The sequence below is a fragment of the Oncorhynchus nerka genome, linkage group LG3 (genome assembly GCF_034236695.1).
Source record: "Oncorhynchus nerka isolate Pitt River linkage group LG3, Oner_Uvic_2.0, whole genome shotgun sequence".
NCBI lineage: Eukaryota > Metazoa > Chordata > Actinopteri > Salmoniformes > Salmonidae > Oncorhynchus > Oncorhynchus nerka.
In genome coordinates this window covers 49891948-49919510 of record NC_088398.1, presented here as the reverse complement: position 1 = coordinate 49919510, position 27563 = coordinate 49891948, and the positions used below count along the sequence as shown (strand labels likewise).

The window sequence follows — 27563 nt, the reverse complement described above, 5'->3', positions numbered from 1 at the left end:
CAGTGAAATACTTTAAGCGTCCCTAAAAAAATGTAATAAAAAATAGAAATAGTGACATGACGAATAAATACACATTGAATAACAATAATGAGTAAAAGTAACATGGCTATATGCAAGGGAGTACCAGTGCTGAGTCGTTGTACAGGGGTATGAGGTAATTGAGGCAGCTATGTACATATAGGTAAGGGTGACTAGGCAACCGTATAGATAAGACAGTAGCAGCAGCAAACGTGGTGTGTGTGTGTGTGTCGCGTCAGGATGCATGTGTGAGTGTGTGTCCCGTCAGGATGCATGTGCGAGCATGCTGTGTGTATGTATTCGGTGAGGTGGCAGAGTGAGTGTGTAGGTAGAGTCAGTGCAAGAGAGTTAGTGCAAAACAAGGGTCAATGCAGGTAGTCCGAGTAGCCAATTGGTTTGCTATTTAGTGATCTTATGGCTTGGAGTAGAAGCTGTTCAGGGTCCTGTTGGTTACAGACTTGGTGCACTAGTACCGCTTGCCGTGCGGTAGCGAAGAGAACAGTCTATGGCTTGGGTGGCTGGAGTCTTCGACCATTTTTTGGGGCCTTCCTCTGACACTGCCTGATGGAGAGGGCCTGGATGGCAGTGATCCCCCATCACAACACTGATGAATAGCCCTACTTAATAATCTAAATCAAATGTAATTTCCATCCCTCATAATCTTGAACCATTCCAGTGTCCTTCATCCGTTAATTCCAAAGTTAATTAAATGAATCTCTTTGTCCTCCCTCCCTTGACATTTGACTAAGACACAACAGAGGGGTTTGGCCCTCCTCTCTGTTACCAGATGTAGAAGCAGACCTACCAGAAGTAAAAGAAAAATAATAATAATAATTTAATCACCACTCTCCAATCATGTGGGGTTTCCAGTTACCACAGCCACAAACTCAGAAATTATGAAAACAAAAATGTGCTTTTTGGTCTTAATTTAAAGTTGGGGTTAGGCATAAGGTTGTAGAAATAGACAGGGTTTATGACTTTGTGGCTGTGGTAACTAGTGATGACAATCCATGTGCTGCCAGTGCTGTGTTTCGCCCTGAGGGAACATCACGTAGTTGTTGCATCAGCCACAAGTTTCTGAACATGAGTTATGTGCTTTTTAGTTCACCAGATGTTCAGCACATGTTGTGCCAGCCTTCTAGGTATTTCTGAATTACATAATGGACCGTTAAGTAACTGTATTATTACCTTATCTTGAGGTATCCCACTTAATCAGCCACAATGATAATGACTCTTTTGTTCGTTTTTTACTATGGACATTTGCTAGCTTCTTTACACATCTGAACACATCTTGCTTGTCCTCTCCTCTGAGAGCATGGTAGGGAATACCAACAAATAGAGGGCGCTGTTCACGTGGTAATGTTGACGTCTCCACGAGGGAGAAAGGGGCGGACCACTACTTCATCAAATGACAGAGGCAGCGGATTGGTTTAGCGCCTCGTATATAAACCCCCTGTGTTCGTCGCTTTGCACGATCAACAGTAGTTTACAGGGTAGTTTACCGGTGTGTATAGGACGTTGCTGACAATATCAACAGTAGTTTACTGGTGAATGGGGGACGCAGCTAACAATATCACAGGACAGTAGTGATTGTTATGGGGATCTGATTTTGGTGCGGAGCTTATCTATATACATTTAGAAAAATCAATGAAGGATACAGGATCTGTTCAAAAGCTTTCACCGAAATCCGAGATGGATCCTAACCAGAGCGTGAAGTGTAAAATCGTTGTCGTTGGGGACAGCCAGTGTGGAAAAACTGCTCTACTTCACGTCTTTGCAAAAGATTGCTTTCCAGAGGTAGGACTGTTGCATGAGTTAACTAATTTGCGTGTTTTGTGCTATTTACGAGTCGTTACCCGAGGGGTAGTGTTGGAAAATGATATATTCTGAACTTTTGTGCACTTTTACACACAGACCAAGTGAATCAAAGTGACTGCTTGCAGAGTTACAGATTAAATTACGATGGATAATGTGTTAGTGTTTTGAGTATAGCTCATCTTGGTATATTGGTTAACGTGTATGATCAACGTAATGATGTATTGCAAATTATTTATTTTATAGAACTATGTCCCAACTGTGTTTGAGAACTACACAGCCAGTTTTGAAATCGACACGCAAAGAATAGAACTCAGTCTCTGGGACACTTCAGGTGAGAACTTTTTGAATTATACTATTTTAGCAGTATTCTATCCTGAACAAAAATATAAAGGCAACGATTTTACTCACTTACAGTTCATATGAGGAAATCGGTCAATTAAAATAAATTCATTTGGTCCTAATCTATGGATTTCACATGACTGGGAATAGATGCATTTGTTGGTTAAATGTCTACAAAAAAAATGTGTCTTCACAATGGGCCTCAGGATTTCTTCGTTGTGTTTTTGGAAATTCATATTGCCAATAGATCAAATGCAATTGTGTTTAACTTATGCCTGCCCATACCATAAACCCACAGCCACCACCACTCTGTTCACAATGTTGAGATCAACAAGCCATACACATTTATTTAACTAGGCAAGTCAGGTAAGAACACGTTCTTGTTTAGAATGAATGCCTAACCTGGACGACGCTGGGCCAATTGTGCACCGCCCGTTGGGATTCCCAATCACGTCTGGATGTGATACAGCTTGGATACAAACCAGGGACTGTAGTGACACCCCTTGCACTGAGATGCAGTGCCTTAGACTGCTGCACCACTCGGGAGCCCAAATGGTCTGCGGTTGTGAGGGCAGTTGGCTGTACTGCCAAATTCTCTAAAATTACATTGGAAGCGGCTTATGGTAGAGGAATACAAATTGAATTATCTGGCAACATCTCAGGTGGACATTCCTGCAGTCACCATGCCTGCAGTCACCAATTGCACACTCCCTCAACTTGAGATCTGAAGCGTTGACATTTTAGTGGCCTTTTATTGTCCTAAGCACAAGGTGCACCTGTATAAGATCAAACTCTTTAGTCAGCTTCTTGATATGCCACCTGTAAGGTGGCTGGATTGTCTTGGCAAAGGAGAAATGCTTACTAACAGGGATGTAAACAAATGTATAATTTGTTGAAAAAGTATTTTGTGCATATGGAGAACTTCTTGGATCTTTTATTTCAGCTCATGAAACATGGGACCAACACTTTGCATGTTGCGTTTTATACTTTTGTTTGGTGTACATGGGCATAAGAGCCTACTAATACTGCACTACAGGGCACGAGCCCGAATATGGCCTGGCACGGTGGAATGTGAGCGTTGCCATGAATTAGAGTAAACATTTCTCCACCACATTTAAAAGCTTGTGAAAAATCAGACTGTGCCTAGCTTAATATTAATTTGACGGGTCATCAATACATTAAACTAGCCCAGTAGGTGGCAAGGAATATCCAGAGTTTAAACTGACACTGCATCCTTGGAATGTTATGGACCACTCTAGTGTGAGGATGTATTGAACACATTTAAATTGAAATGACAGATTGAATTTCTCTAGTTGGCTTTGAATGACGGAAAGGCCAGGAGTTGAGGTAGTTTGGCTTGGGAATGCAGTGGAGGTGTCATTGTTACAGCCAATAAGAAACCAAGACGAACAGGCCTGGAGCTCTTCATCAGTGCCTCACACCTGTTTTTGACTGTCAGTTCCTCCAAACGTCGCTCCTCCGTAGGTAGGGTACTGGTCTTCCATTGCCGACCATGTAGCACCCACCTGGGTGCTAGTGAAAGCGCACAAATTGACAGTTAAGAACAGTCCCTGAGCCTCAACAGCCATCTCTGGACACTGCATGCAGTCCTTGTTGTATTTATTCCGAACAGCTTAAACTGAAAAAGCATGGGCTGCGTTATTTAAATCCGAACAGTCGTATAGCTAGCTTTAATGTGTAAGCCAAAAATAGACTTTCCATCACAATTCTTGAAATCTCAGCGTCAAGACCACAAGATGTGAGTGATCAAACCCCAGAGCAATAAAATGCCAAAAAGGTCAAAAGCAATGCTTAACACTTCAAAATAACAGTCTGCAATATTTACAGAGCTCTCTTGGTGACCTTGTGGTGCCATGGCAACCACTGATTCAGTGTGCCGTGTCCACATCCTCTCTCTCCACTCAGAGATGCGTAACAGATGAACGCATTTGGTGCACTCAGTGGAGGCACCAGCTAAGAAAAGATGAAGAAATGGTTATTAAATAAACACCCTCAAAATGTATATGTAACATCTTTTTTCTTTTATAAAATCATAATTTCGAGACTTGACTGCAGTAGTGGTGCATGGGTAAATTAACTGGGGAAGCCAAAAAAGCCATATTACAACCTGTTTTGTGATCATTGCATTGCTTGCTCCATGACCTGTTAGTTCATATGCCATGTGACTATAGGCCCAAAGGCCGAGACCTTAAGACAGTGGCAGAATAAATTCAAACTTTTGTTTTGTCACGACTGAAGAGCGACTGTCTGAAGTCCACCCAAAAAAATATTGCATGTAACAACCAGTTACATGACCTACAGCATGGTCAAGCCAGTTATTGTTTCGGACATTTGCGGACCACTAAACAATTATTGATTTAGAACCACAGTTTCAAAGAAAATATGAGCTGCCTCCACTATTCCAGCACCCTTTCAACTTCAACATCGTCAGTCTAATACAGTGACAACTAAAAGATACCAAAATAATTGTCCAATCAACGTAAGCTAAATATGGCTTTCCATGGTTTTGTTTTCTCTGTGTGCATGTGTTCCTGCAAGTAGAAAAAACATGCAGCCTCACCCTACTTGTAGAGAAACACCAATGCCGTGCTTTTTAATGTTCAGGAAACGGTCTGTCACACAGTACACGCTTTCATTTTTTTGTTGTCCTAGGCTACCTGGCTAAAAGCTAAAATGCTTGCTCGCTAGCCTAATTTCCATTTAATGGGCAACGTTACCTGGATAACATTAGCCTTCTACATCTAGGTACAGTGCCTTCAGTATTCAGTCCCCTTGACTTTTTCTACATTTGGTTACATTACAGCCTCATTTTAAAATGTATTTCTTTTTTTCTCAGCCATCTACAAATAATACCCCATAATGACAAAGCGAAAACCGTTATTTGTGTGGATCTCATTCCTCATTTACATAAGTGATCAGACCCTTTGCTATAATACTTCAAATTGAGCTGCGGTGTATCCTGTTTCTATTGATCATCCTTGATGTTTCTTCAACTTGAATGAAGTCCACCTTTGCTAAATTCAATTGATTGGACATGAGTTGGAAAGGCGCACATGTCTATATAAGGTCTCGGTTGACAGTGCAGGTCAGAGCAAAAAAAAGCCATGAGGTCTAAGGAATTGTCCGTAGAGCTCCGAGACAAGATTGTGTTGAGGCACAGATCTGGAGAAGGGACTTAAAGGATTCTGACCATGAAACAAGATTGAACTCTTTGGCATGAATGCCAAGTGTCACATCTGGAAGAAGCCTGGCATCATCCCTACGGTTAAGCGTGGTGGCAGCATGCTGTGGGGATATTTTTTTAGCGTCTGGGACTGGGAGACTAGTCCGGATTGAAGGAAAGATGAACGGCGCAAAGTACAGGGGGATCCTTGATGAACACCTGCTCCAGAGTGTTCAGGACCTCACTGGGGTGACTGTTCACCTTCCAACAGGACAATGATCCTAAGCACACAGACAAGGCAGGATTGGCTTCGGGACAAGTCTGAATGTCCTTGAGTGGCCCAGCCAGAGCCCGAACTCGATCGAACATCTCTGGAGAAACCTTAAAATGGCTGTGTTGCTACACTCCCCATCCAACCTGACAGCTTGAGAGGATCTGCAAAGAAAGTGCGAAACCCCCCCCAAATACCCATATACCAAGAATGTTCTTGGGCATGTCACAACAAGCAAGGCTGTAACTGCTGCCAAAGTTGTTTCAACTGAGTAAAGGGTCTGAATACTTATGTAGCTTATACATTTTTGCAAGTGTATTAAAAAAAATACAAACGCCAGTTTGCTTTGTCATTATGGGAGTATTGGGGGGGGACTACTTAATCAATTTTAGAGTAAGGCTGTAATGTAACAATGTTGCCGTCAAGGTCTGAATACACTCTGAATGGACTGTACATGTTGAACTTCCATCCTCTCAGACCAGGGGCATAATGTATGAGTTAATGGTTGGCTCAGAATCACCATTTTATAATCATTGGCCAGTACAGAGAATTAATCCCTATCTCCATCCATAGCTAATTTAGGAAAGGGTGAATTTTATCTAGCTATCCACCGGAGGACAATGCAACCAGATGCAACAATTCTAGTCTGTCGCAGTGACGCCAAATCCAAACTGGCTTCCCTTTATTGCCTTTATTTTTCTGTTTTTTAAATTATTTTTCTGTTTTTATACTTTTTTATTTGATCAAGGGAGGCCAAATGCTCATTGGCTTCCCTTGTGTCCAATGCTACAGGCGTCAACAATGTCATACTCTTTTGGACCAGACAGCATCAGATGGCCGACACGTACAGAGGGGAGCTGTTTCGCTTGCTCTGATGCTTTCTCCGGTGACATTCATTCAGCCTGGCTTCCATGAATACATGCCACTGCTGGACTGTCAGCTCACTCCAAATTAAACACACCTTCCCCAGTTCAAGTACTGTTTTTCCTGAGTAAATAAATGCTGACACATTGCTTACGTTACATTTCTTGGTACAAAATGCCCACATCTAGTGGTCCCTGGGGTATCTAACCCAGCCACAGATCAGAAGGTAATTACCTCCTATACAACAGCCTCTGAGTCCTCCAGCCTGTCTGGATGATTGGGCTGTTGTAGAGGGAGGGGTACTACAGCTGCACCATTGAGAGCATTTTGACTGGCTGCATCACTGCTTGGTATGACAACTGGTTGACATCTGACTGCAAAGCACGATGTACAGCCCAGTACATCACTGGTGCCAAGCTTGCCATCAGGACCTCTATCAGATGTTAGAGGGAGGCCTTAGAAATGGTCAAATACTCCAGCTACTCAAGTCCGACTGTTCTCAAATACTGCACAGCAAGCGGTACCATGCAAGTCTGGAATCAAAAGGACCCTGAACAGCTTCAACACCCAAGCCATGAGACTGCTGAATAGTTCACCAAATAGCTACCCGGACTATTTGCACAAACTTTTTTTTAAATCCTCACGTACTGCTTCTACTATTTATCGATCACATCAATGTGGCCTTTGATACACCAGGGAATGTTTGTTTTACAAAATTATAGAAAATGTTTATTTTTAGCAGAAACCATTTAATGAGGAATGTTTCTGTCCAGCATTACAAGCGGCCAGATATTTATTATTCTGTCGTTGGTGTTGCATTAGTGCCCCAGTAGGTTTTATTGTTGTGACATATCACAGGGCTGCAGACCTTTTGAAGAAAGCTTGGTGTGAGATTTGCTATGCGAATTTCATTGCCTTCTGGCACAACCCCCTAGAAGGGGAATTTGGGGTCCTCCTCCAGGAAAATGTTACTTAAAAAAATAAAAAAATAAAATTGTAACAGGACAGACAGCTGATCATCCTCGCAGTGGCAGACCATGTGTAACAACACCTGCACAGGATCGGCACATCCGAACGTCACACCTGCGGGACCGGTACAGGATGGCAACAACTGGCCAAGTTACACCAGGAACGCACAGACTGTCTGCAATCGGCTGAGCGAGGCTGGACTGAGTGCTTGTAGGTCTCTTGTCTGGTGAGGACCTGCCTTACATCACCGGCAACAGCGTCCCTATGGGAACAAACCCACCGTCGCTGGACCAGACAGGACTGGCAAAAAGTGCTCTCCACTGACAAGTTGCGGTTTGTCTCACCAGGTGTGATGGTTGGATATGTGTTTATTGTCGAAGGAATGCGCGTTACACCGAGGCCTGTACTCTGGAACGGGATTGATTTGGGGGTGGAGGGTCTGTCATTAGTCTGGGGCAGTGTGTCGCAGCATCGGACTGCGCTTGTTGGCATTGCAGGCAATCTCAACGATATGCGTTACAGAGAAGACATCCTCCTCCCTCATGTGGTACCCTTCCTGCAGTCTCATCCTGACATGACCCTCCAGCATGACAATGCCACCAGCCATACTGCTCGTTCTGTGCGTGATTTTTTTGCAAGATAGAATGTCAGTGTTCTGCCATGGCCAGTGACGAGCCCAGGTCTCAATCCCTTTGATTTCGTCTGGGACCTGTTGGCTCGGTGGTTGAGGGCTAGGCCCCCCCCCCCAGAGAAATGTCCGGGAACTTGCAGATGCCTTGGTGGAGGACTGGTGTAACATCTCACAGCAAGAACTGGCAAATCTGGTGCAGTCTGAGGTGATGCACTGCAGTACTTAATGCAGTTGGTGGCCACACCAGATACGGACTTTTCATTTTGATCCCCCCCCTTTGTTCGGGGACACGTGACCAACAGAAATGGAATAATGCCTGTGGAACTTGTTCAGTTTGTCTCAGTTGAATCTTATGTTCATGCAAATATTTACACAGGTTAAAAATTAATGCAGTTGACAGTGGGGGCCATGCCGTCATCTTACCCAACATGGATAATGTGATGTTTGAGTTGTGATTTTTCTCCCCCCCCCAACAGTTCTGCCTAGACTGTGCATAATACTAAAATGTCCCATTTAAACTGACTCATTTTAATATCCAATGCTTTATTTGTGTCACTTATTTAAAACTGTCCATGAATGGCTGCGAAATACGTAGCCTCTTATAAATAATTAAGACACCAGATTTCAAATATGTGATTTGTACTTGGAAGAAGTGTAATAATAAAATAAGTGGGGAATAACAGTTCTTGCGAACAAGCACACTCATTACCCTATTTTTAGCCCCTTAATAATTAGAATTGTTCCACTGATCAAACAAAGTAAATAGGTCAGGTAACTATTTGCCCCTACACCCTAATGTGTCATGGTTCAGTGCTGTGGCAAGACGGGATAGTGGTTTCAACCGGGAGATTAAATTACGGCTACGCACTTCAAATCAATTTGGAGCACAGTTAAAATGAACATGCTGACATTCTAATGGACTAATTAAACATAGTATTTTTCATTGTGGAGGGGGGGTCAAATGCGAGTCTCACAGCCAATGCGTGAGTTGGCAGCTCTACATCACCTGGGTCGTCACTATACTGTATATCAATGGCTCTGGGCCTAGCTATTAGTATGTAGCGCAGATGGTTGTGCAGGTTTCTCCCCACTGTCTAGGTTGTCTAGCAGCCTCCGGCTCACCCCTACACTGTTCCAACCTGTACATATTAAATTGGGTCATGTTTGATATGAACCCATCTTCTCACCCTGTGCTATGAATGTGACTAGAGCCCTACAGTGGACGTGTCCATAAGACCTAGCGGTCAAACACGCAAATTGTTCCAATTGTTTTTCCACCATTTTTATCAGTTTATCAAATAAGGGCTGTGTTTTGTGTTTACCCTAGTGAGACGTTTTGACTTTTATGAATATATTCGTCTCTGTTTAATCTCAGATTCAGAAATGCTAATTAGCATCGAAGTACAGGTCATGCCAGACGACAAATCCCTGCACGGCTTCTCTAGCTTTGCTGTCAACTAGCTCGCTACCTTGATCCAAAACTAAATATGTATTGAGAAAATGTAACTGTTCCATATTTTATTTTGATTTAACGCTTGTTTTTATGCATTTGGTCTTGTACAGAGTACTATCCTAGTATCAGTCAGATATTTATAATGTGCCATGAATACGAGGCTAGTTCTTGCAAGGAAGCTAGCTACCTACGTAGATATTAGAAACTTACCCTTATTTTCACCAGATCCTCTTCTGTTTCAGCCAGTGGAGGTCTATTTAATCCCTTATTTCTGCCAACTATATGAACAAGGTGAAGTCTATTTCAATTCATCAGAATGCTGTACTGTATTCAAGCAATTCAGAATTCACTTTGACATGTTCAAAGCCAGATTAACTCATTGCAGAATGTATCCATAATCATGAATATGCATATTTATTTGACAAATACACCTGGTCATCCATCAATCACGTCAAACACCTGAACTCCAACATTTACATTGTTTACTAGTTTGATGTCTTTAAAACGATGCATACACAACAAACATCTGCATTTCAAGTAAACATTATTTTATCCATACCATTTAACCTGGGACATCGAAGAGCACCATATGAACCATTATTTCTCTGAGGGCAGAATTCCATTTTAGGAATTAGACTAGCAATAACACAATGTAGAACAGCATATTGTGATTTTTGGGTGGATGAGTTCAATGGCAACAGGATGCGTAAAGTAGGTTTTATATAAAATACTAGGTAAACTCCAGCAGAATGAGACTCAAATCAAGGAAGCCATGCCTAAAAGCAGCTATATCAGCACCCTTTTCAATGTAACAGGTCCATGTTGCTGCTGCATTCAGTCTGAACCTGACTAGGGACAGCATTACAATGGGGGGGGGGGGAAACAGCTCAACATAGCAGCATAGGGAAAATGGGTGAAGGTAGGTTTTATAGAGAAGATGGACAGTTCCAAAGTGTCCGAAGTTGTGTGAACAATGGGGCATAAACTGCATAGTGTGGAATAAGGGGTAGCTAGAGCTGGTTGTCCATGGAATAAACATAAAATTGGATGCTAGTGTGCTTCTGCACTTTAGGATGTTACAAATATCCTGTCCATGTCCAGTCATTCTCGGCGTGTGTCCCTTGACATCATTCCATCTCAGTTACAGCATTCAAATTGTGCTCATCCTGTGTCTGAATCACAACATTTTAAGACTGGGCAATCACAGTATTTCCACAATTTTGAGCCACAAACAAAACTTAAGCATTGAGGACAGCTTTTTATATATTTTTTGGGGGGGATAACGTGGTGGTTTACACCATCTACTGTGAATGATTGAAGTATCCTACCCCAGCTGTAGGTCCATTTGTGTGTGTGTGTGGTCACTTAGGCCTACACATCAACCAGTACTGGGACCAGTAGAGACTTTGGGTGCTTTCTCTCAAAGTGCTGCTTGAATGTCTTTGGGTTAACGGTCCCTAATGGCGGAAGATGATCTGTGGCTTAGATATACATAAGTTGACATATTATGAACTAAGCAATACGATGCCACAAACTACACACACACACACACACATGACCAAAGGTATGTGGACACCTGCTCGTCGAACATCTCAATCCAAAGTCATGGGTGTTTATTAAGTTGGTCTCCTCCTTTTGCTGTAACTGCCTCTACTTTTCTGAGAAGGCTTTTCACTAAATATTGGGATATTGCTGCAGGGCATTGCCTCCATTCAGCCACAAGCATTAGTGAGGTCAGGCACTGATGCTGGGCGATTAGGCATGGCTCGCAGTCGGCGTTCCAATTCATCCCAGAGGTGTTCGATGGGGTTGAAGTCCGGGCTCTGTGCAGGCCAGTCAAGTTCATTCTGTATGGACTTTGCTTTGTGCACAGGGGCATTGTCATGCTGAAACAGGAAAGGGCCTTTGCTAAATGGTTGCCACAAAGATGGAACCACAGAATTGTCTAGAATGTCATTGTATGCTGTATCAAGCCCAAACGATGAAACAGCCCCCATTATTCCACCTATCTTCCATCAAACTTTACAGTTGGCACTATGCATTGGGGTAGGTAGCGTTCTCCTGGCATCCACCAAACCCAGATTTGTTCAGACTGCCAGATGATGAAGCGTGAGTCATGATTTCCCCTGCTCCAATTAAGGTGTGCTTTACACCACTCCAGCTGACGCTTGGCATTGTGCATGGTGGCGTTAGGCTATTGCGGCTGCTCGGTCAAGGAATCCCATTTCATGAAACTCCCGACGAACGATTATTGTGCTGACGTGGCTTCGAGGCAGTTTGGCTTCGAGGACAGATTTTTATACGCTTCAGAACTCTGGTCTCGTTCTGTGAGCTTGTGGCCTACTACTTTGAGGCTGAGCCGTTGTTGCTCCTAGACATTTCCACTTCACAATGACAGCACTTAGTTGATCATGCAGCTCTAGCATGGCAGAAAGGCCATTCTACTGCCAATTTTTGTCTATGGAGACTGCATGGCTGTGTGCTTAGGGTTGTTATCCTGTTGAAGTTGAACCTTCGTCCCTGTCGGAGTAACCTGCTCTAGAGGACTCCGGACTCATCAAGGATCTCTCTATGCTTCGTTCATTTTTCCCTCAATCCTGAAAAACATGCCCACAGCATGATGCTGCCACCACCATGCTTCACCGTAGGGATAGTGCAGGTTTCCTCAAGATGTGACGCTTGGTATTCAGGCCAAAGAGTTCAGTCTTGGTAACATCAGACCAGAATCTATTTTTTTCTCATGGTCAGAGAGCCCTTTCGGTGCCTCTTGACAGTCTTTGAGTTTGCCATGTGGCTTCTGTCTGGCTACTCTTCCATAAAGGCCTGATTGGTGGCGTGCTGCAGAGATGGTTCTCTATCTCCACAGAGGAGCTCTGTCAGTGACCACTGGGTTCTTGGTCACCTCTCTGACCAGGGCCCTCCTTCCCCAATTGCTCAGTTTGGCTGGGCGGCCAGCTCTAGGAAGAGTCATGGTGGTTCCAAGCTTCATATGGAGGCCACTGTGTTCTTGGGGACCTTCAATGCTGCAGAAATATTTTCTGTGCCTTGCCACAATCCTGTCTCTGGTTTTTCTCTGACATGTACCGTCAAATGTGGGGCCTTAGACGTGTGCCTTTCCAAATCATGTCCAATCAATTGAATTTTAGTTCAATTTCGAGTCTCATAGCAAAGGGTTTGGATACTTATTTACAAAATATTTTTTCAGTTTAATTTCCAAAAATGTCTAAACCGGGGGGGAATAAGGCTGTAACAAAGTCAAGGGGTCTGCATACTTTCCGAATGCACTGTTTGTCTTTTCCAGACATTCTGAAGGGTAAAAATATCTGTTTTTAAAATGTATATTTTCCAGGACACTGAAATACCATATTTTCCCAACATTGAAATCTGGTTCTGAATGTGAAAATACTTCTGTTTTGGTCAAGGCTGGACTGGACAAAATCTGAACCGTATGTAGACTTCTATGATTTGGTCTGGTCCGGACCAAAAACCAATGTCCGTTGATGTGGAAATCAAGGAAATCCGAACTGCACCAAAAAGGCATCTGTCGTTCTGGGCTTACTGAGGTGTTGCCTGAAGTTTAATTTTATGAATACCCATCTGTGGTCAGCCTGCAGTTTTATAAAACACTCAACAAACTTCTGGACAGGACCAAAAATATTGAAACCACTTAACATGAGATGCAACTCCTGGACAACACTCGTGATTATCCATTTTACTTTGACCTGTTCTGTTTTTAGGTTAACATGACAGCACTTTTATTTATTGGGCACCTTTTTAGGTTAGTCTAGTTTACTGCATAATGTAAAGTGTCAGTCTCATTACATTGTCATTTATCTCCAGCCTGTAGGCTACATACTCTTTCTACCACATCCTATATTTTCTAGACAATTTACTGCTGTTGGAGAGATGCAGCGACGCAAAATATGTTGCGCCCCTGCCTTTGTCAGTGGTCATTGCTTATCACAGGTTGGCATCAACGCTCTCATAAAAAGCCCTTCCAGCCACTGGTTGGCTGAGTCATTGTTCTGAGCAGAATTGTGATCTTTTATATGTTGGAGGTGCGTTGGTCTGTTTAGCTCAGAAAATGCTGCCCCTTTGTCAGTCTGTCACCATAGGCAGCTGCCCAATGAGCATGCCGGCCATGCACAGGGCAGGTGTGGACCAGCGCTGCCTTGGCTGCAGTCTTCTGGTTCGCAGCTGCTCCTTCCTTAGCAGCTGCCGTCATGGCATCAGTTAAGTTCAACTTCAAATTGAGAGTAGCATGTGTTATCAATACCCCCTCAATTCTCTCATGTGTGCATACTAGAGGTCGACCGATTTTATGATTTTTTTTTTTTAGATACCGATATTTTTATTTTTTTTATTCAATTTTAAAAAAAATTTATTGTTGTAATTGTCATTACAATTACAACAATACTGAACACTTATTTTAACTTAATATAATACATCAATAAAAATCTATTTAGCCTCAAACAAATGAAACGTGTTCAATTTGGTTTAAATAATGCAAAAACTAAGTGTTGGAGAAGTAAAGGTGCAATATGTGTCATGTAAGAAAGCTAACGTTTAAGTTCCTTGCTCAGAACATATGAAAGCTGATGGTTCCTTTTAACATGGGACTTCAATATTCCCAGGTAAGAGGTTTTAAGTTGTAGTTAATATAGTATTTATAGGACTATTTCTCTCTATACCATTTGTATTCCATATACCTTTGCCTATTGGATGTTCTTATAGGCACTTTATTGCCAGTGTAACAGTATAGCTTCCATCCCTCTCCTCGCCGCTACCTGGGCTCGAACCAGGAACACATCAACAGCCACCCTCGAAGCATTGTTACCCATGCAGAGCAAGGGGAACAACTACTAGAAGTCTCAGAGCGAGTGACGTTTAAAATGCTATTAGCGCGCACCCCACTAACTAGCTAGCCATTTCACTTCGGTTACACCAGCCTAATCTCGGGAGTTGATGGGCTTGAAGTCATAAACAGCGCAATGCTTGAAGCACAGTGAAGAGCTTCTGGCAAACAGGAATACAAGCCGTAGGTCATTAATATGGTCGAATCCGGAAACTATCAGATCTAAAACAATTTTCGCATATACTCTGCGTGCAATGAAAGCAAGAGAAGTGACACAATTTCACCTGGTTAATATCGCCTGCTAACCTAGACTTCTTTTAGCTAAATATGCAGGTTTAAAAATATATACTTCGGTGTATTGATTTTAAGAAAGGCATTTGTGTTTATGGGTAGGTACACGTTGGAGCAACGACAGTCCTTTTTCCGCGAATGCACACCGCATCGATTATATGCAATGCAGGACACTCTAGAAAACTACACATGGTTGATGATATTACTAGTTTAATGCTAGCTAGCAACTTACCTTGGCTTCTTACTGCATTCGCGTAACAGGTAGGCTCCTCGTGGAGTGCAATGAGGCAGGTGGTTAGAGCGTTGGACTAGTTAACTAAGTTTGCAAGATTGAATCCCCAAGCTGACAAGGTCAAAATCTGTCGTTCTGCCCCCTGAACAAGGCAGTTAACCCACCGTTCCTAGGCCGTCATTGAAAATAAGAGCGTGTTCAGACTTGCCTAGTTAAATAAAGGTGTAAAAAAATAAATCTGCCAAATCAGTGTAAAAAAATTCAGATTGTTATGAACTTGAAATCGGCCCTAATTAATTGGCCATTCCGATTTAATCGGTCGACCTCTGTTGCATGCCGATTACTATAAAACGCACCCTAACAGGTAGGACTAAATAAGGTTTCATAACCTTGCCTATTAGCTATAATAATTTGCTTGTACAGAGGGTGACAGCAAACCTATCAATGTTCTCCCGCAGTAATGTAAGCACACTTGACTCAAGAGGATGCTAATCAGTCCATCTCTGAAACCTAAAATAAAATAATACAGCTAGGGTAGCTAGCTACAAGTCAAGTAGTACTTGAAGTAGGCTACCTACCCCCTCACCAACAGACACATTATCAAGAATGCCAAGCCCTAGCTTCACCACCTGTTAGCTAGCTAGTTAACGAGCAAGCTACAATGGTTACTCCTTTAAAATTTGAGAGCTTACACCGGGACTTAGAGGTACCCAGCGTCACGGCTTCATTGCTTCAGAGCACCACAAGGGGAGGTTAGAGCTCTCATGCATTTGGGTCCCAAGGTTTTTTTTGACAATCATATTGAGTTGTTCCAATGATGAATTTGACGTGGAGCCACCCCTCCCTTGTGGCTTTCTTCAGCAAAGATGGCTGACAAAACATTACGGGGAGGCAAATGTAAGTTATATCGAGTCAAGCAAAAAATGTGTTAATGTGGAGGCAAGCGTTTGTGCATATTTTGTCAGTTAATTTACGGGGGGAAATAAATCTGTCATCCAATACCATGTATCAAACTCCATTCTGTGACTGGTTTCCTGTGTCTGAATGTATGTATTACTGTACCTGTTCATTTTCCTGGCCTTTCGAGTTCGGTGTAAAACAGGCGTCCTTTAGTGTTTTTCCGAGTAGCACTGTCCGTGACCAAAATCCCCAAGTCTACCAGTATTTTTGAAATGTCTCCAGTAGATTTTTCCGTTCCTCCTGAATGCCCTAATCTGCTCACTTAAATTAATAAAAATCATGGTGCTACAATATAATCAAAGTAAGGGCAATCTGCTGTATACTTTATAGCCTATTGTAACCTGAAAGTCACGCCTTTCCTCACTCCTCCCTTAACAGTTACCATTTCAAAAACGAGCTCTTAATTTTAAAAAATCACATTGCGACCAAAGAGAACAGACAAAATGGACAATGTTTTCATCAAACCAGCTTCTTTCTATGGTGCTACCCGTTCCAGGGTTAGGACTGTAACCACCAGCTTCTTTCTATGGTGCTACCCGTTCCAGGGTTAGGACTGTAACCACCAGCTTCTTTCTATGGTGCTACCCGTTCCAGGGTTAGGACTGTAACCACCAGCTTCTTTCTATGGTGCTACCCGTTCCAGGGTAAGGACTGTAACCACCAGAGGACTTAAATGAGCCGGAGCTGAGAGGACCACAAAGGTATTTTGGTTTCAGAGCATTTTTTTTATTAAAAAAGAGGCAGTATGCCTTAAACTCTATAATTGTGTACTAAAAACGAATGTGTTTTTGCAGAGCTTACAACATGTGGAGATCCGTGGATAAAGGGTTGGACAACGGGCCGCACCGAAAAAACACATGGTTGCCAAGAAGGCTATTAGTTAAGCTAGATTCTTAACATGTGTGTTGGAGTCACTTTTTTAATTCTTAATTGATCTACCTTTTCTATCATAGGCCACTGTAATGGATGGGGGCTCAGGGCGGTACCATTCTGCTCATCTGAAGAAGGCGCTCATGGGTGAGATTCAAACTTTGAAGATTGTGTCATTGAAAGCTGAAAGAGAAACATTCTCTGAGGGCAGAGATATGGGCGACAGCTGATGTATTGGTCCAGAGCCAGGCGGTATTGGCGGAGAGTCACTCCTCATTAGCTGAGAATCAGGTGACGGAAGTGTTGAAAAGGGTGAGGAAGGAAATGGCGTCACAATCCATGCCAGGCACACCTGTGAGCTCTGGAACTCCACCTCCGACAGGCAGTCAACCTGCATGGTGGGTTTGTCAGGTCGTTGGTTCACCCTGACATTTCCATTCCTCTGACAACAGAACTTGACCAACTGCACAGCAAGGGCCGCCCGGACCGTTATCCTGTTCTGCTATTCCAAGGATGTGTAACCGAAGAGATACCACGAGTGGGTTCGGAATACAAACTGGGATGGATCCCGAGGCAAATGTGGCTTACCAGTGAACCTCCGGGTGTTCATCATTAATACTGTGTCTCAGACGTTTCCGTCCATGCAACTTGAAAAAGCATTAAAGACCGCGTTAATGAGTACTTGAGGTCACCGAGAAAGTCTGGACGTGGCCTGCTCTCCCTTATGTAAGGAATTAGGCACTTTCCCATGCAGTATGTACTATATGCCATGTTTACTTGTCACTGCACAGTAGCCTAAACAAATGCAGGTGGCTTATCTTCTAAATGCTTTATTATCCATATGTAAAAGCATATGCTGTACTGCATTCCTTCATCAGCATCTTTATGCTTTCGATAATAAAGTAATGATAAATACTCTTTCAAAATGTCCATAACGAATTACTTGTACGCTATGATATTCTTAATGTGTTGACAATATAAGCAAGTGATGCCTGTTTTGTTGTTGCCCTTTTCATGCTCACTCGAGGTTAAATAAAAACAAATATTATTACTTTTTTTAATTAACTATTAATTTAGAATTATATCAAAGCCACTTATGATCTAAGAATATCTAACGGGAAATGGCCCTTAGAGGATTGGAGGACTCTAAATTAATATCTGTAATTGTTGGCGGAGAGTCACACCATTGAGAAATATTTTTCAATATACTGTCGGCCTACTATAGGCAAAATGAGTCTCACTAGTGTTGAGTAATGTCTAATTCTGTAGTAGACATCACAACTATGAAATAACATTGTACAGCACCATATTTTCTGTTCCAGTCTAGCAAACCCAGAGGGTTTTTCCATGGAATAGAAACACCATGATATTAATTAAGCAAGTACCAAGTTTGGACACCTACTCATTCCAGGATTTCTTTTACTTTTTTCTACATTAATACTTTTTCTAGGTTAATAGTGAAGACGTCACCACTATGAAATAACACATGGAATCGGTGAAGAACAAATTCTTATTTACAAGGACAGCCTTCTCCTTCCTCGCCAACTGGGATTTGAACCCTGGTCTCCCACTTGCCATGCATTCTGTAGTACCGACATGGCCTGCTAAAATACACTTTCAAAATGCAGATGTTTTAGTTATGGATCCATAACTAATTACTATGGGAATAAATATCACAGATATTGGAACAAAGCCCATATTTTCCATTTGTTTTTCATGGAATAGAAACATATTATTCTAAGCAAGTATCAGCCAAAAGATTGGATTCCTCATTCCAGGTTTACTTTATTTTCTACATTGTAGAAAATAGTAAGACATCACAACTATGACATAACACATGCCCTGCATTCTGTAGTACAGACATGGCCTGCTCGCCCTTATGTAAGGAATTAGGCACCATCCCATGTTTACTACAATATTTATTGTAAACTGCACAGTAGCCTTTTAAACACATTTTCGCTAATAACGTGATACTCTTTCAAAATGCAGATGTTGATTTAGTTATGGATTCATAAATTACCATGGGAATAAATGGCACTGATTTACAGAAATATTGGAACAAAGTTTTTCAATGAAGGCAAATTTAGAATCCTCAGATCCTGTAGCCTACTCCTGAGGTCACGTTGTACAGTGCCATAGAAAACCAGAGGGTTTCATTTTTCCATTTTTCTCTGAATAGAAACACCATATTAATTAGGCCAAATTTCTTAAACAATCCCATATACTGTTATTACCAAGGTTTTAAATTCTCTGGTATTGCCAATACGGAATACTTTCAAATGCTTCTCTAAGATACCATCTGGTGGTCAAACTAGCATTAACTTGCAGTAACAGAAAAAATGGCTGAGAATTCAACTATGGGGCGGGGGGCGGCAAGATTGTGCCGCTGCCACGGGGCGGCAAGTAGCCTAGTGGTTAGAGCGTTGGACTAGTAACCGAAAGGTTGCAAGATCGAATCCCCAAGCTGACAAGGTAAAAATGTCGTTCTGCCTCTGAACAGGGCAGTTAACCCATGGTTCCCAGGCCGTCATTTAAAATAAGAATTTGTTCTTAACTGACTTGCCTAGTTAAATAAAGGTAAAATAAAAATGCTGTGGCAGCATGCAAGGTGTGCTGCTGTATGACGACTTTTAAAGGAGGAACCACTAGACTGTTGGTTTATAAAAGCCAAAGAGAACTAAACCCATTTTTATGAATTTCTCATGTGTTTAAATGGCGAGTCATCTAACCAGGCTAATGTTGCGAACATAAACTCACCATCTAGATAACAAGCATTTTCAATTTAACTTAGGGTTCTTTCCTTCAATTCTGTAAATTCTTACAAGGAGCAGAGGGAATTTAGCAATTTTAATGTACTTAATTCTGCAAATCTTCCCATGGAGTTGACAATGTTGCAGTGTAAAGATTCCTGCAATTTGAAGAATTATCATGGCTAATTCTCTGTGTTGCTCAAACATAACAATCAATGGAGGCCCCTGGGCATGTGCCCGGTCAATAATTCAGCCATGCCAAAAGTACTTGTAAATTAATTTGTTTTATTTATTGGTTTAATCATTTTTAGCTTTTATTTTGGACATTTCTAGTTCTCAAATTGTATTATAAAAAATATATAGGTATATTTTCTACAAACTTAGGATTTGGTTTAAGTTTACACTGAAAGGGTTTTTCCATGAGTACAGGGGGAACACTTCTTTAGTGCTATGGGTTTTGTTTAGGTGCTCATTACAAACGGTAATTTTTTAAGGTGTCTCCTTAGCCCCCCACAGACATTCACCACATTTTTTTCATGTAGATGCCCCTCAGGCTGGTCATTTACTTATTGGTGGATGAGGTCCGAGGCAGTGCCTGAGGGATAGGCAAGGAGAGAGCTGTTGCTCTTTGTTCAGGTAAGGTATAGCAGATAGTGTCTGTCAATGCTCCCACTTGCTTGCAGCTTCTTGAGGTCTCTGAAGAAATGTACCACTTTTTAGGCCTGTCGGTCTTCCTGTCTTAAGTGACTTTTTTTTTATTGTGACTTCATTGTTTTGGTAGTTAAGCCCTTGACTGATGTGGCTGGACTGCCCTCTGCTATAGTGGCACTGGCAGAGCTCATGCTTCTCGGTTGAGAGAATTTGAGCAGCATGCCATTCACAAGACTACATTTTAATCCTCACAAAGACCCCATTGTTCACAATGCAGAGTTATAAAAATTTTTAAAAGCTTGTTTTGAAAACTGTATTTTGAGCAAAACATTCTCACATTTTGAAACCAGACTGAAGTTGATTCAATGCACCAACAGTTTTTCATCAATGATTTAGTTACTTTTCCATTCTCTCGGATTTGTTTTGAATATGTTAAACAAGGCAGTTCCACGCGGAAGCCAAGAATATGGTGGGGTTCTTTTAGAGGTATTCCCACAGTGAAAGGTGTCTCCATATCACCGGTCAAGGACAAAGTTACCTTTTAGTGTTTTAGAGTTCCCTGGAGACCCCTCTCACCGTTTGAAAACAAGTCCTCTGTCTGTAGATGAATGTACAGTTTCATTCTAGTGGTATGAGGGGGGGGAAAGGTGCTCTCTATTCCATACTCTCTATGCTCTCTATTCTATACACACAGACTGCGCTGTAGCCCTTGATCTTATTCGCTCAAGTACATGGGATATGACACAAATGATGGTGACGCTGTCCTTTTTGTGGGGGGAGTAGTGGTTCTGTTTTGAGCTGGTTACTGCTCTGTCAGGAATGGGTAGAATAAAAATGTCCCCTTGTCTCTCTGCTTGTCAGATGCATTGTGGTAGCCTGTCTTTTATGGACTCCAACTGGGATCTCCTTTTAAGCCCTCAGAATGGTTCCATCAGAATGGCTCCTTCAGTCTGATAGCGGGGGTGTTTACTCACAGTAGGGGGTAGAGGGATGGGTGTGGGTGTCTGGCTGGCTCTGGGGACTGAACAAGGCCTTAGGGCTGCAGTGAAATGGGGCAAATGAGCTGTCAGTCCATCGGCATGGCTTTCCTTTTCCTGGGCTCTTGTATAACGGTCTGGATCCCCAAAGTGAGTGCTAGTCGATTCGGTAGCAGAATCGTAAAAAAGCAGTACCTTCTTTGGGCTCCTCCCCTTTCCCAGTGTCATCACTACGCTGGTTGTCTGTGTTCAATTGACTGAGGAAAGTCTCCAGGAGGCAATGTATACTCTTTTGGGCGACTATTTACTGTTAAATATTTGTCTTCATTCTCTACCTGGTCCCAGTCCCATCGTTCAGTAGGTCAGAATGTTTAAAGCCAGAGAAGGGCCGCCAGTCGTCGCTCAGTTTGTCAGCTTGGTCAGACCGATCCACAAAGACCATTTTAAAGTTTTACAAAAGCAAACCTTAATCACTGGACTAGAGCGGCCCACCAGGCATAGATCAAACGCATAACAAGAAGATTATGAACCTTGCCCACCAGACATGAGAAATTACATTTGTCTTGTCAGTGCAGATTTGGTCATGGAAACTTGAAAGCAATGGGAGATTGGTAAAGCACCACCATATGCTGGCGTAGTTCTTAGGCCTACTCGTTACAAACAAGCTCTTCCCTCTGTCTCCAAAATACAATTTTGGCATTACTTGCTGTTCAGGGAAATTTAAGTTTAAATTGGATGTAACATTCCGGCCATATGTTCTCCATGGAACATGAGGATGTCATTAGTGTACAAAGTTTTTATTTTATTTTTTTGGTATCAAGTTTAGAATTCATGTTTGAGGGGGAGACAAGCTGTCAATGCATGAAATGATTTAATCTACATTCCTTTTTCAGAATAAGGCTTCACTCCTACCCCCCCCCATCGCTGGGAACCATTCCTTGAGCTGTCCTCGTTGAATACCGAAATGTCAGTGTAGCTGAAAGAATCTCCCAGACATAATCTGGAGAGAAAAAACACAATTCCTGGCATAGCATTCCGAAGGTGGAAGCGCAGATGTTCCGCTGCCAGTCATCAGACTGCAAATGTGTCGGGTTTCAATGTGATAGTTAGTCAGTACATGCTCTGTGTGCTTTTCCAAATTCAGTTTGCGAAATCTCATGCATCTTGCTTTTTACATGTCGTTAATCAGATTCCTAGTTTACGAGATTAGCATACCACCTCCTTTCTTGACTTTGGCGACTAATCCGGACAATTATATTAGCATGCACTGTGTAATAGAATTTAGGAAATTAAAATGCATGTGGAAAGATGCTTCAAAGACTTGCTAAAAATATATCATTCCAAAATTTAGAACTCAAATTAGATTGAATCCAAGCTGCTCCTAATCACAGTTGCCCAGCCGCGTACTATGTAGCAAGACAGTCTAGGGATTGACACTGTGTTGGATATGCGATGTACATATTACAGAGTTCTCCTATCCTAGTTCTGGGCTGGGTATGAATGGAGGGCAGGGAGTGAGCAGCCCCACGGGCAGTGCAGCTGAAATGATGACACAAGCGTAATAATTTATGGATGTGCTGGCTCACAGTGAAATGGTGTTAGGGAGGAATTTTGCTTCCCTGTGTTCTAACATTTACAGTAAAGTCTGTTGGGTACTAAATACATTTGAGTTATCTGAGCTAAACTAATGTTAGTTGATGTAAGGAATAGTGCAGAGCTGGGATGTGATTTCTTAGTTCTTTATTTGGCCTAATTTGCATATTTTTGACCAGGTTTTTACTATTGTGTTTTTGCAGGATCTCCGTACTATGACAATGTGCGACCACTCTCCTACCCAGACTCTGATGCAGTCCTCATCTGCTTTGACATTAGCAGACCAGACACCTTGGACAGTGTACTGAAGAAGGTGAGCATTTCATATGTCCTGTAAGTTTCTTCTGATTTGCCCCTGAATTAAGTGACCTGTCCCACAGGCATTTTCACTCTGTCCCCTTGGACCCTCTTGGAAAAGGCTTGTTTGTGTTGCTGGGTGAAGTGGCTTGTGAAAAACCTCATGGATGAAAATTACTGCACTGGGCACATGAGTCTGAGAAGTAGTCCAACAGGCCTTGTTCACGTGTGGTATCCCAGGGATGGCTACTCTGGGTCTCAGTGCCCTTTGACCTGTGATGACACAGGGCTCGGTATTGTGCCAGCTGAGAGGAGTTTGGTCCAGTGAGTGGGAGTGATCCCTCCTTTGGAGAGAACATAATCACTTGGCTGGGCCGCAGTATCTGGATCACACACTGATCATTGGGCATTGTTGTGGGGGGAAATGAGAGAGCTCGAGGACAGTTGTTCAAGGCACAGAATAAGCCTGGGAAAGTGGAAGAGGATGTTTTCCATTACTTAAATTGTGCGATACAGAGCTGGCGCTGTCAGTGACTGTTTTCAAAGATGACAGCACGATATGAAGAGAATGTGTGGGTGGTTAACTCTCTGGAAAAACTCCAGTGCCCATTAATGCAGCCCTTTTGGCACTTGTCTAACTATTTTGGCCCCAAATCTAAACCTGAGGTCTGGGTGCATAACTTTATTTTATTTTATAGACCTTGCGGAAGTCTAGATTTGCATGCATAACTCTTATGTTTGGATGTCTGACACTGAATATTAGCCAAACCTGTAAAAGCACATGTGTACTAGAAGTGTTAATGATTTTTCTATTTTCTGAATTGTTTTCTCTATAGTGGCGAGTAGAGATCCAGGAGTTTTGTCCCAACACCAAGATTCTGCTGGTAGGATGCAAGTCAGACCTCCGCACAGACCTCACCACACTGGTGGAACTGTCCAATCACAGACAGACACCCGTGTCATATGATCAGGTAGGTGGTACATGCATTTTGCTCGTACTTTAACACTCACTATGATGATGTGGACATAAGTTATTTGTATTATTGGTCTAGTACTATATGCCTTAATGTGGTACCTGTAAACCTCAACAGCTATGAATACCAATAAGACTGATCTACTGGTGTTATTTTCTCTCAGGGCTCCAACATGGCCAAGCAGATCAGTGCTCCCTACATCGAGTGTTCATCCCTGCAGTCTGAGAACAGCGTCAGAGACATCTTCCACGTGGCCACGCTTGCGTGCGTCAACAAGAGCAACAAGAACGTCAAACGCAACAAATCCTCCAGGGGCACCAAGAGGATCTCGCACATGCCCAGTAGGCCCGAACTCACCGCTGTCACATCAGACCTGCGTAAAGACAAGGTCAAGAGCTGTACAATAATGTGATTGGTTGGGGTAGGGAGATGGACTGTGGGAGGAGCAGGCATGTGATGGGGACTGGACACTGCATAGAGCCCCTCCCATTAGACTCACACGCAAAGGAGTGAGAAGGCGAGTTAGTGCTGCACTTTAAATCAGCTTCTCCACTGGTTTGTATTGACGCAAAACGTACAAACTTACATCAAGCTGCCCTAGTCTGCGCCAGAGGAGAAGTTCACCAGGGAGACTGAAGGAAACCGGACACTGGAGCCCATCTGAGGCTTCAGAATTGGGTTTTGGTTTATTTTTAAGGCCAAGATGGTCAACAACCCTTTGACATAAACTACAAGAAAGAGATGGAAGACATGCTGACTTCTGTCGGTCCTCTCAAGCTTTCTTTACCCCAGGAAATGTTTTTGTTCCAGCAATTACACCATAACCTTTTGGTCTGGGATCTGGACAGGAAAAGAGCTAAAGTGGTATCAGGTTTTAATTTTATCTTCAGAAAGATATGAGAAGTGGTATGGTGGTGGATTCACCACTGAGTGACAAGATTGTTGTTTAGAAGCAAGAGACTGCCGCTGTGTTCTGCTACAGTAAAATGGATCAAGAAGACAAATGGATCTCTGGCACCTGGGTCTGGCACTTACAGACAAAGAAGTTACTAAAGGACAGAAACACTGGTTTGTTCACATTGCCCATCTTCTCCCCCTTTCTCTTTTGTTACTGCCTTTATGAGTTTGCCAAATGGGATGTTTGTTATAAGCTGTTGCACACTGTTACGAAAGATCTGAAAGCCTTTTTACTATGTTTTGCTCCTTTGCATATCGTTCTAGTGCTGTTTTTAAACCTCAGCATAGTCTGAACCCTTTGTTTTGCTGTTTATCATTTACAACCAAAAAAGCTTGACAGAGCGTTGAAATCGCTCACAAAGTAGCTCTCTGGCAACGACTAATGTGATAAGCTGTGTAACGACCATGACCAATGATTTTGAAGGATGTGCTACAGTATCTCTGAGGACATATCCTACACCCCTGCTCTTCTGTCACACTTCTGTCACTGGGATGACTGCGCTCCCTGGCATCGCAAGAGTTACGGGCAGCACAGCTGCCCAGTACATGTGGTGCACAGTGCACACCCATGCCGAGCTTAATTAAGGGCTTAAACATGGCCAGTGCTGATCAAGCCACTGCGCTTCGGTTATCGGCCCAGAAGACCATTGCACAGATCTTTTCAAGGATGTCCTCGGCTATGCAATGTGAGGATTCTTATCGAACTCCAAGAAGGACAATGGTCTGTAAAGACAAGTCTAGTTATCAATGTTTGCTGGTTCATGACCTCTACAGTGCTGTTATTGATTTGGGGCGGCAGTGGTTAGCCTAGCGGTTAGAGCATTGGACTAGTAACCGAAAGGTTGCAAGTTCAAATCCCTGAGCTGACAAGGTACAAATCTGTTGTTCTGCCCCAGAACAGGCAGTTAACCCACTGTTCCTAGGCAGTCATTGAAAATAATTTGTTCTTAACTGACTTGCCTAGTTAAATAAAGGTAAAATAAAAAATAAATACATTTCTGTGTGGAGCGCTAGGGCAGACTACATATTACTCACACTGTTCATCTCTGGTACAGAGGCACCACATTCGTAGCCTACTCTTGATTCAAATACAACTGTTATTTGATAATGAATGTGACCAGCACACTGGGGCATTAGGCTAAGTCCAGTAGCTAAGTAGAACTAGCCTGTAGCTATAGCTCATGGCGGCAGGTAACCTTGCGGTTAAGAGCGTTGGGCCAGTAACCGAAAGGTCGTTGGTTCGACTCCCCAAGGTGGGGAAAAATCTGGCCTTCTGCCCTTGAGCAAGACGGTTAACCATCTGCGCCTGGGGAACAGTTGGGGATGTGGATGTCGATTTAAGGCAGCCGCTCCCCCATACCACCTCTGAGGGGTTTGGTTAAATGCAGAAGACGCATGATTGTTGAATGCGTTGTTGTGCAACTGAGAGGTATCCCCCTTTCTCTCCACCCTCTCCAAGCAGTTGCTGTTAAACTAGATTTAAATCTTTCACATCTAACAGTTACAATTTCAGTCTTCAGTTGTCTCCGCAGCATAGTAAGTACTTGGGTGTTGTTGGTGTTGAAGTCTGTTGAGCTGATTTCAGAACAGCCCCCCCAAGGCAGTATATCAGCTAGCGGGTGTAGCCTTAGCTCTCAGTAGGAAAAAATTGTAAATTAAAGTTCAGAATGTGTTAGCTGTAGAATATCAACCCTTTTTTAAAATGTTTAGTCCATTTGTATGTATGATGTTTCGACAGTATTTATTGAAGTTATATATTTTACCTTTTTTGAAAATAAAGTTCAATGTACAGTACAACGTCTTGAGACTTAATCTTGACATGGGTATTTTGTCAAACTGTTTGGAATACCACTGTCTGGAAATCGTAGCAGAACACATTATGAACCATTTTTTGTTTTGCTACAACCTACTCAGACTCCTTGCAGTAAAATAATCGCTTGGGATGAATAATATTCAATTAAGTGTCTTATCCCTCTGGCACATTAATCTGTGAACATCATGACATGGTAACCACATTTCTATTCCTGACTAGAGGGCTGCTTGATTAAATTAGTGTTTTCTCATCTACATGGCCAGCTTGCATTTTCTCACCGTGCTTAAATCTTTATTCAATACAGTAGGATTGCTTTCGCTCACCATGAACAACATGGAGGAAAGACTGTTCCGGTTCGATTGTTCAGGCATTCCACTATGCTGTATCAATCTGCTTCTAGATTGTGTATAATCTTCTAGGTTAGGAGACTATTCCATCAATGTCCCAGCAAACATACACAGGACATGGTTACCATGTTCTCAGAATATGATATTTTACTGTGACCATTATCGTCTTCTAAATGTAATTTATGGTTCATATCTGACAACTTTCGCTGCAAGTGGACTGAGACGAGAATGCCTGAAATGCATTGTGAATGTGATTTAGACGTTCTACAGAACCGTATAACAACAGTGGCTGGCTGGCTGCTCAGAGATGGAAACATTTATGCCCCGCTGATCATTTGTGCGTGTCTCTGAAGAATGCATAGCATCATCCAACTCTTTATGATGGATTACATGCTGATATTGCAGTCCCCCCCCCGCTTTCCTTCCTTTCCTCCCCAGTGAGCAGTTTG

General features: G+C 42.5%; 1 protein-coding gene across 1 annotated transcript; it reads left to right on the top strand.

Moving 5' to 3' along the window:
* Positions 1-1503: 1503 nt before the first annotated feature.
* On the top strand, positions 1504-27017 carry LOC115110068 (rho-related GTP-binding protein RhoE). Its single transcript, XM_029635410.2, has 5 exons — positions 1504-1815; positions 2080-2167; positions 22930-23039; positions 23860-23994; positions 24161-27017. The coding sequence occupies exons 1-5, from the start codon at positions 1666-1668 to the stop codon at positions 24407-24409; spliced, it is 732 nt and encodes a 243-aa protein (XP_029491270.1). The 5' UTR covers positions 1504-1665; the 3' UTR covers positions 24410-27017.
* Positions 27018-27563: the final 546 nt, after the last annotated feature.

Excerpts from the sequence above, each read along its gene's own strand:
- LOC115110068 (XM_029635410.2), top strand. The coding sequence starts at position 1,666 with ATGAAGGATACAGGATCTGTTCAAAAGCTTTCACCGAAATCCGAGATG. Across the intron at positions 1,816-2,079 it reads CAAAAGATTGCTTTCCAGAG|AACTATGTCCCAACTGTGTT; the intron begins GTAGGACTGTTG and ends TTTATTTTATAG. Across the intron at positions 23,040-23,859 it reads TGGACAGTGTACTGAAGAAG|TGGCGAGTAGAGATCCAGGA; the intron begins GTGAGCATTTCA and ends TTTTCTCTATAG.